General features: G+C 48.7%; 1 protein-coding gene and 1 pseudogene across 1 annotated transcript in view; both read right to left on the reverse strand.

Annotated features, from left to right (window-relative positions):
* The window catches only part of SPNS3 (SPNS lysolipid transporter 3, sphingosine-1-phosphate (putative)), a 39,713-nt gene extending 32,179 nt beyond the window's left edge, over positions 1-7,534 (reverse strand). The window contains exons 1-2 of the mRNA XM_016200911.2: positions 7,309-7,534; positions 3,983-4,048 (exon numbers count right to left, since the gene is read on the reverse strand). Of these exons, the coding sequence (XP_016056397.2) occupies positions 3,983-4,048; positions 7,309-7,519 (277 nt within the window). The 5' untranslated portion in view covers positions 7,520-7,534. The remainder of the gene's footprint in view (positions 1-3,982; positions 4,049-7,308) is intronic.
* Positions 7,535-9,736: 2,202 nt separating this feature from the next.
* Positions 9,737-10,048, reverse strand: LOC107528004 (small ribosomal subunit protein eS27-like pseudogene; annotated as a pseudogene).
* Positions 10,049-10,270: the final 222 nt, after the last annotated feature.

Genomic DNA, 10,270 nt, shown 5'->3' on the forward strand with positions numbered 1-10,270 from the left:
GGGCCCTCTCCAAGCAGATGAGCATGGTTTAGAATGAGCCCAGTGTTTCCTGGAGGCTGGAAATGCATTGGTTTTCCTAAGCAGGTAAAACATCCCCGGCAGTTAGTTGTATTTATACTATTTTTAAAAAGTACACCCTTAAGAACCGGCGGCTGGATTAATGAATACGTTTGCTATGCTGTGAAGACAAAGACACTGCCCCATTTTTGCATGACTACCACATGAATAGTTACCCTCACTGCCTCTGTTCCTTAAATAAATCACCTCCACCCTCCGAGGAGGACCCGTCTCTGCCTCTGAAAGCGTGCAGGTGGCGAGAGGAAGGTCTGGACCCTCCCCACCTGATCCCACCATCCAAGGGACCCTCGGTTGGGAGGGCCCTGCCCACCGCCCGCCGCCTGGGTCTCATTCAGAGCACATATGATTGACATTTCCAGAGCCCAAAGAGTGTCCAGCTTCCTCCGGGCTCAGGTTCCAGCCCCTCCCACTCCAGCATTGGGTTGAGCCACTTGCAATTGCAGAAATTAGGCCAGTTTTGACCTACAAAAAGGAGAATCTAATATGGTTTGACATAATACTCCACAGAGACTGGTCTTTGGTGTCAATGGCATTTATAATTTTAATAGCTGCTGCCAAAATAGGCCTCCGAAAAGGCTGTATCGATTTACACTTACACAGAAGCATATGCCAGCACCCTTGTGACACTTGATAGGATCAATCACTTTATTTTTGTTCACCTAATGGTTGAAAACCAAATGGTGTCTGGCTGATGTTTTAATCTGCCTCCTGCGCCCAGTGAAGCTGAGCATCCTCTGCTCATTTTTCTATTGGGCTCTTTTTTGTGTGGAAATAATTTCTCCCAGTCCTTTATATTTGTTTTAAGGATTTAAAATGCAAGTTCGGAAACTAAACTACCTGGGCTCATCCTGACACCACTAATTTCTAGCTGTGTGACCTTGGGCAAATTCCTTAACTCTCCTGTTCCCCTTTCATCAACCACACAATGAGATAGGGAGAGTACTTCCTCATAAGATTAAATAAAATAAAGCATATAAAAGGCAGTGACTGGCTTCATATAAATGCCTAATAAATATTACCTATTATTACTTATTGCATTTATAGTTTCAATCACCATCATACAGAAGAGTTTAGCTTTGATGTAGTCAAATTTATAATCTTCCTCTAGGGAGATTGTTTCGTATTTTGCTAATGCCTATCTTTTTTACCCAAAGGTTATAAACATATTTCCCCAAATCTAATCCTTTTATCAGATTTGGGGCAAGGATCCTTCACAGGACATAAATACCTTAAACCTGCAGATGCCCTGGGATAGAGAGACCTGGCCCTCAGGGAAAGGTAGGCACTCCTCCTTTCCTTTGTAGCACCTCCAAATTCAAATAATTTCTTTGACAAGGCGGGAGTGAGTAGTCAAGGAGCACAGGGTTAAGAGGACTCCCCAGGCAGCTGCCTGGATTTGAACGCCAGCTCTGCCACTCACCAGCTGTGTGACTTTCAGCAAGCCCCCTAGCCATTCTGTGCCTCAGATACGGCATCATAATAATACCTGCCTCGTGGGGTTGTTGTGAAGACTAAATGAGTTAACATTATAAAGCACTTAGAATATTGCCTGGCACATGGTAAGGGCCACCACTGTGTTCATTTTCAATATTAATAATCAATTAACTAACTCCGGCAGTTTCTCCGTCTCAGTTGGGCAGTTGGGTTCTGATCACTGTTCACCCCTTCCCTCTCCCCTACTCTTACGGCTCGACTGAGCCCCCTCTTAGCGGTCTCCCTCATTCTGCAGCCCTGTGGACAGGCAGGGGGTGGGTCTTTGGGCCACTGCATGGCGATTTAGAAAGGTAAAAATACTCACCTGAGACAACCAGAGACAAGCTGGTGATCAGGCCTCCAGCCCCACTGCCCTTTCCATACACTTTTTGGGGATGTTTTTGCAGAGGTGACCCTGCCCTTCACCCACTCCCAGACACACACATTCACACATCCACACATTCACATTCTCTCTCTCTCTCTCTCTCTCTCTCTCTCTCTCTCTCTCACACACACACACACACACATCTCTCTTATCAGGGGCCTTATAGTAATAATCCTATTCCGCATAGTAAGAAACAGGGAAGGGAAATGTTGACTCAACTACCAGTATCTGTTTAATCTAGAAGTCTGAGGGTGTTGGGCCTAGACGGTCTCCCTTTAGCTACAATTATGAAGGAAGATCAGCCCCAGCCGCAGGCCAGAGGCAGGAGCAACAGAAAGAGCCGTGGTCTAACACAGGGCTCTGCTAACTCTTTTGTTCCGTGCCTTTGAAAGAAGTTTTCAGCTGACGTGGCTCAGTGGTTGAGCATCGACCTAGGATCCAGGAGATCGTGGTTCAATTTCTGGTCAGGGCACATGCCTGGGTTGCAGGCTCGATCCCCAGTAGAGGGGTGCAGGAGGCAGCCAATCGATGACTCTCTCATCATTGATATTTCTATCTCTTTCTCCCCCTCTCTCCCTTTTCCCTTCCTCTCTCTGAAATCAATAAAGACATTTTAAAAAAAATGTTTTCCACTAACATTTAAAAGATCTTTATTGTAAATTTTAAAAGTTGCAAAAGATACAATTTCTAGCATTATCGTATTTTTTTAAACTATATTTTTATACGATCCATGAGGCCGCAGATCAAGTTCATTCAGTTTACAGGAAATGCCTGCCACAGAGTCTAATGAGCAAAACCAGTCATTATTTGCCAAGTCAATTGGGCAAATCAGACTGGTTGTCTGTAAGAAAGACGTTAAAATGTTGGCTTCAGTTTTTATTGAAATAAATGTGCCGACACCCATCCCTAAGACAACCTTCTCACTCCTGAATTCTAAATCATAGATAAATAGCAGGCTGTCGCACACCAGCGAGATAGCTAGATAGGGTTTGGCATCTTGCCATAGATTTGTGGCCTGGAGACAACATCCCCAGTGGGTTTCTACTGGCTCTGTCTGCTCGGCTCCCAGGTCCTCCCCAGCCCCTCCCCAGCTGAAGCCAAGCATCCAGGAGGAGTCCCTCTGTCTGGCACCCTGGAGGCTTTTATACCCCAGGGCATGCACCATAGTAAAACTCAGAAAGGGGGAGAGGTATACTTTCCTCCTTAAAACGGTAGATGGATGATTTTTAAAACAGAAGTGAGAGAGGAGAGAACCAAAGGCCAACCAGAGGCTGTTCTCAGGCAGATCCATTTTAGAAGAGAAATCTAGGGGCTTGAGATCTATAAATTGTGTTCTCAAAGCTCTGCTCGTGTAGCTCCTGGAAAGTTTTTATGTCTCCCCAGAGGTCCCCGTACCCCAGTTCTAAAATACTGAGATAGTGGAGTATTAGAAGGAAGAACTACCCATATGCTAGTTACCAGCCAGGCGTGTTCACACATGTGTATCCTATGTTGTGACAGTGTATGCATACATATGGGGGGGTACATGTGCAGGCACTCCTGATCCCAACTGCCCCCTCCTTGGAATGGGACATATGGCTGTTCCCTGATGCTGGGCTATAGATGTGTATAGGTCCAGACCCTCTCTGAGCCCATGGGGTTGGGGGGTCTCTGTTTGTCTGTCTGTCCTGGTGGCCAGAGTTTTCAGGTCCATGAGAGGAAAGCAGGCCTCAGGATTTCTCAATCCCTGCCAGTCTCCGGTACCCAGCTGAGCTGAACAAATATGAAGGGGTGAGTGAACAACTCCACAACCATGATTGGAAGCTCGGGGGCCCTTTCCAACCCCAGTTCCCTCTGCTCTTTCGGTGCACGAGGTCTCAGCCCACACCATCTCCTCTGCTATCCAAATGTCCTTTGTACTCACTGCCACCACCCACAGTGCCCCTTCCTCTGCCGGGAGACTTAGTGGAGCTCAGCCTGGGCCCCGTTTCCCAGCGGCTATAAGCCAGGGATCCCACCCCAGCATGAGCCCAGGGCCCGAGTGCCAGGCCAGGATGCCCTCCTTACCCGTCTGAAGCAAACCAGCACTGCTGTCACCGATCTGAAAAAACTTCTGTACATCCAGCAGCACTCCTGAGGACAGAGGGACAGTGCTCAGGAAATGGGAAGTAGCCCACAGGCCTCTAAAGGCAACAGCCCCTGCCTTTGGGAAGGGCCACAGCTGAAGAGCACAGCACAGGGCATGGCACCTGGGCCCACTGTTCTTTCCCCTCTCTCCTACACATACATACAACCACACACACACACTCACACACACACAGGAGCAGGCACACAGAGAGAGAAGTGTGCATATCAAACACATGCAGAAATATGCATCCCAAAGGCCCTGACTTACACACCCACATTCACACACAGCATGCACTCCCAGGCACAGACACATAGTCATGCAGACACACAGACATGCAGGTCCACATGCGTGCATACAAACAGGAATGCCCAGGGAACTATACTCTCAGAGGCACAGCTATACATACTCACAGACGTGTAGGCCCTGTCTTGTACACACAGGCACACAGACACATATACACTGAGATGTACACATAAAGATACTCCCATAGGCATGTATGCATATGCATATGTGCAGGGCTGCCATTCACATCATAGTCAGAGTGACTGGCAGCTCCCTGTTGCTGCACAACACACAACCATTCACTTAAACTACAGTGTAAATGGAAGTCCCTGGGATTGTGCAATACAGCAGCCCTCCTCCTGTACAAACTCCAGATATTCATAGACATCCATATACATGCCCGGGCATGGGCATGCAAAGATATGTGTGCCATGGCCTGCACACACGCACACCCAAGCATGTTCCTCCAGAGGTGTGAGCACACAGACCCGAGAGTACACGTGAAAGCTTCAGAGACAGGTCCTATTTAGGTCCGACCTTGGCCTCAACTCCCTGAGGGTCGTAGGCCCTTGCTCTGCACTAACCAGCTCTCTAAAGCCGCAAGACCTTGCTAGGCCATGGGCCGGTGTAGTGCACACTCAACCAAATGCAGGGAGAGGAACCCTGACACGAGGTTCTGTTCCCTGGAATCCCCTCAGCCCTTTGGTGTATTTTAGAAAGAGTTAGCCACAGTCCTAGGCACCTGAGTATCTGAGCTGTGAAGCTCTGGCCCTGTCATGATGAGGAACAATCATTACTTTCATTGAATTATGGGATGCCTGAGGGCCAGACCCTGATCTGGATACTTGCACTATTTCCCTGAGAAGTAGGGACTATCATTGTCCCCATGATACAGATGAGAAAACAGAGGCTCCAGCCAGCCATGGTTGCACAGCTGGAAATGGGGGAGCCAGGAGTAGAATCCCGGCTGGAGGCAATCTGCCCTCCCACCCAGTGTCACAGAAGGGGGCAAAAGACCCCCAGTGGGGCCCTGGAGAAATGCCCACGGGGTGGAGGGAGGAGAAAGCCCCCCATCCACACCTCCAAGACCTGTGAGCAGATGAGGAAAGATCCAAGAATCAGAGAAGCGAAGTAAGTTTTATGTTCAGACGTTTACTTTGAGCCCCATGGTCACAGCATCTAGGCGACCAACCTATATGTCTTTTCCTTCCCTTTCAACATTTTTAATTACATGAATAAGACATATTCACTGGAGAGAAACAATAGACAAGCAGCTAAGCAAAGTAAATGGCTAAATAAAAGTTCTCTCTAATCACACTCATCTTTCGAGCGTAGGAATATGCACTCACCCCCTGTTTGCTCAGCTCCTGGGCTCCTCCCAGCTCTGGGGGGGGGGCGGACTGGGCGCAGCCCCAGTTTTTACCTTTGAGCTGTCACTCTGGCCTCCTGGGAGAGCTGCTTGCTCCGGGCAGTCCTCCTGCCCTGGGTTTGGTTTCACTTCCCCAGGCCTCCGCTGCCCAGGAACGGCCTTGCTTCTCACGCAGCCAGAGGAAGTCCCAACAGGGAGCGGGCCTCGGGCAGGCAGAGCTCAGGCCCAGCCAGAGGCCTTCCCGGACAAACGGAGACGAGACCAACGACCCCAGCCCGTGGGGCTCAAAGAGCTCCATACCCACGATGGCCCTGCTGTCACGTGTGTCCTGCCCATCCCCTCCTCTTCTTGCCTGCATCCCACACTCCTGTTCAGGCCTCCTCAGCGTTGGCCTCTTCCATGGCAGTGGCCTCTGAACTGACTTCACTTTTTCCTCCGTCCGGGCTTCACATCTGATAATAGTCCCCCCTCTTGAAAACATTTTCCATGGCTCCCCATTGCTTCAGCACCAAGTCCAGGCTCCTAGCCTGGCACCGAAAAATCCTGGGATCTGGCCCCAAACCACCTTTTAGAATAATTTCCTGCTTTCTCGCCCCTCACCATACCTGGTCAGAGCATGCCCTTTTGCCCCATGTGCCCTGGCTTCTGAATGCCTTTCCTTACCCCATTCCCTGCCTTGCCAATTTTCCCAGCCTTCACGGCCCAAACCCAATGCTCCCTCTTCTGTGAATTCTACCAGAACCCTCAGTCCTGGGTCCTGGGGTTCCTCAGCTGATGCTCACCCCACTCTGCCTGTATTAGAGCTACTTGCACATGTGTTCTGTGTCCCTCTAAGCTCATCAAAGACAGACACTAGGTCTGGGGTTTTCTGCAACCTCTGAGTCCTGTTCATTCCACAGCCGCTCTCTGATGGGCCACGCTGGTAACTGATGACTCAGTATCCTGGTCTCGGGGATGCCCAACTACCAGAGGTGCCACCTCTGAGCTCCCCAGGCCAGTTGGTACCTCCCTCACTTGGCTGCACCTCCCTTCCTTGCAAGAGTCTTGTTAATGAGCTTCTCCCTCTGCCCTAGGAGACAGTCATTCCTGAGTTCAAGAACTAGAAGGTTGACTTCCCCTCCCCTGGGTCCCCAAGGGTCCTGCCCATAGTTAGTGCTCAGTAGATCTTGAATGAACCAATGATAGAGGAAAGAGGGTCGAATGTTGAATGGATGAATGAATGAGTGAGTGACAGGGGAGCTTGAGCCCCGGGGCCTACGGGAATGTACAAGGCAGAATATGCAAGATTTGCACGCAACTTGCTGCCCCACAAATACCCAGCAAGCTATTTCTTGCTTGGGAGCTGGGCCAGGCTGCCCTGTCCTCCACAACCTCACCCCGGCGTTGCACCCAGAACCCCCAGGCCTTTGCCTGAAGGCCCAGTCCCCCCGGCTGTCCTCACCCATGGACCCACACCTACGTGCACACTCTATATCGGCATGGCCAGGCCTGAGGACAGCAGGGATGTGATGCTCCCCAGGAAGAAAGCTTGCTGGAGGGAAGGCCGCTGTGGTGGCAGGGCAGCCAGTGGGCAGGTGGGCAGGGACTGCCCGGGGCGCCCGCCTCCTTCCTCACCTGCGATGATGAACCAGTTCATGTAGTTCAGGAGGTTGATGTAGCAGAGCACTGCCGCAGCCACATATGCTCTCCAGCGGGGCAGGCTCCACGGGGCAGGCGTGGGTGGAGGGGGACACTGATCTGAGGCGGGAGCCCCGGAGTGCCCGCCTGACCCCGGGGACGAGCCCTGGGGCCCCTCTAGCTCCGGCTCCCGGCCCTCCTCAATCATGCCCCGCACCTTGTGGCCTGTAGCGCCTGTCCCGGGAGGCATGCAGGGGCAAAGACGCACCAGCTCTGTACCGTCACTTCCTGCGGGCTCCCAGCCTCCCAACCTCAAAGCAGCTGTCCTAACTGCTTGAGCATCTTATCTCAGGTTCCTGCTGAGCCCGCTGCAGCCTCCTCGATGGTGAGATTTCACCATCCCCCGCCTCAGAGGCTGCTGGAGAGGAAGAGGGCCCCCCGCGTCCCCCGCCCTGGGCGACTGAACACTATCACCGAGCCATCAGATCACCCAGTGATCTAGGCTGTGGCCGTGGTGGTTGCGGTGGTTGCAGTGACTGAAGTGAGGAAGAGAAGCTTCACAGGACAGGAAGTGAGATGAGAGTCCTAGAGTCCCGATCACTTGGGGACGGGGGTCTGGATGCCCACACGAGATGTGAACCAAGGACTTGCACCAGGGGCAATTCTGGAAGGCTGGCGTTAGCCCGGAGAGCAGCCCTGGGCCGGACTGGAAGTGAAAGCAGCACCCGCGCCTGCCTGACGCCTCACCTGGGGAAGCAGGGACGGCAGACAGGCTGCCGGGAGGAAGCCAGCCTGCGGGCAAAACTCACCCACGGCTAAAGTATCTGGGGGGAAAATATTTTTAAATAATTTTTTATTTTTCAGTTACACTTAACACAATGTTATATTAGTTTCAGGTGTGCAGCATAGCGATTATACATTTATTTATATAGCTTACAAAACGATCACCCCAATAAATTGAGTACCCATCTGACACCATAGGTAGTTATTACGATATTATTGACTGTTTTCCCTGTGCTGTACTTTACGTCCCCGTGACTATTTTGTAACCACCAATTTGTCTTCTTAATCCCTTCCTCTTTCCCCATCCCCCCTCCCCCGCCCATCTGGCAACCATCAAAATGTTCTCTGTATCAATCAGTTTGTTTCTGTGTTGTTTATTTTGTTTTTTAGATTCCACATATAAGTGAAATTATATGGTGTTTGTCTTTCTCTGTCTGACTTATTTCACTCAGCACAATACCCTCTAGATCTATCTTGCAGATGCCAAGATTTCGTTCTTTTTTATGGCTGAGTCATAGTCCATTGCATATTCCATTGTTTATATGCACCACTTCTTCTTTATCCATTCATTTTTTTTTTTTTTTAATCCTCACTTGAGGATATTTTTTCCATGAGGATATTTTTTCCATTGCTTTTCAGAGAGTGGAAGAGAGAGAGAGGAAGAGAGAGAAACATTGATGTGAGAGATACACATTGATTGGTTGCCTCCCGCACGTGCCCAGACAGGGGTCAGGGATCGAGCCTGCAACCGAGGTATGTGCCCCTGGTGGGAATCGAACCTGGGACCCTTCAGCCTGTGGGCCGATGCTCTAACTCCTGAGCCAAACAGGCCAGGGCTATCCACTCATCTACTGATGGACACAGGTTGCTTCCCTATCTTGGCTATTGTAAATAATGTTGCAGTGAACATATGGATGCGTATATCTTTTCAAATTAGTGTTTTGGCTTTTTTCTGATAAATGTCCAGCTGTGGAATTGCTGGGTTCTTCTTTGTCTCTTATTATAGCTTTTGTTTTAAAATCTATTTTGTCTGGTGTAAGTAGTCCCCTGGCTTTTTTTGTTTGTTTCTTTTTTCACGAACTATCTTTTTTACTTTCAGTCTGTGTGGGTCTTTCAATCTGAAAGTAAGTCTCTTATAGACAGCATCGGTAAAAGTCTTGTTTTCTTTAATCCATTCAGCCACCTTATGTCTTTTGATTGAAGCATTTAATCCATTTGCATTTAAAGTGATTGTTGATATATAGTTATTGCCATTTTATTGTTCATATTTTTATCTTTTTTTCTTCTTCTTTATCTTAAAGAAGTCTCTTTAACTTTGTTTTTTTGGTAATACTGGTTTAGTGGTGACAAACTTTTAGCTTTTTCTTCTCTGGGAAGCTCTTTATCTGTCCTTCGATTCTAAATGATAGCTCTGCTGGGTAAAGTAATCTTGGTTGTAGATCCTTGCTTTTTTGTTGCTGTTTTTTTGTTGTTTTTTCCCATAATCAAAACTTTATTGAAAAATTGGCACCAAAATAGGACATCATTGTTGTATAGTACTTACAACATTAAATGCAAGTACATTATCTTGGTTGAGTAACTAGAATTACTGAACTGATGAGGCTGTGATAGAACACAAATTCAAGAATTTTAATGTGTTTTGTTAGTATTGCCTTCTTCTAAATGAACACCCTTCCTTGAGTCAAGCCTTTCTTCCTGTCAGCTGGCACAACACTGTTGAACAACCGGCATAAAGAACCACCGTCTGAGCATGGCTGAAAACCGTGGTGATCTTGTAGCAACCTGGACATTTTACATCCATAAGATAAGAATTTGGACTTTGAACGAGCCATTTCTTTTTGTGTGTTTTTCTTTTCCTCTTCCAAGAACGGATGTAGTAAACCTCTAGCCAAAAGCATGTCCATCTTTTGCAAGCCCAGCAGGTCAAGATCTCTGAAGTGACACCCCTTGCAAGCAGCAGGTCCTTGATTTTCATCACTTTCATTATTTTGTGCCCATCCCTTCTAGCCTTCAAAGTTTCTGTTGAGAAATCAATTGACAGTCTTACGGGAGCTCCCTTGTAGGTAACTAACTGCTTTTTTCTTGCTGCTTTTAAGATTCTCTCTTTGTCTTTAGCCCTTGGCATTTTAATTATGATGTGTCTTGGTGTGGGCCTCTTTGGGTTCCTCTTGCCTGG

Source organism: Miniopterus natalensis, chromosome 17, assembly GCF_054644295.1.
Source record: "Miniopterus natalensis isolate mMinNat1 chromosome 17, mMinNat1.hap1, whole genome shotgun sequence".
Lineage (NCBI taxonomy): Eukaryota > Metazoa > Chordata > Mammalia > Chiroptera > Miniopteridae > Miniopterus > Miniopterus natalensis.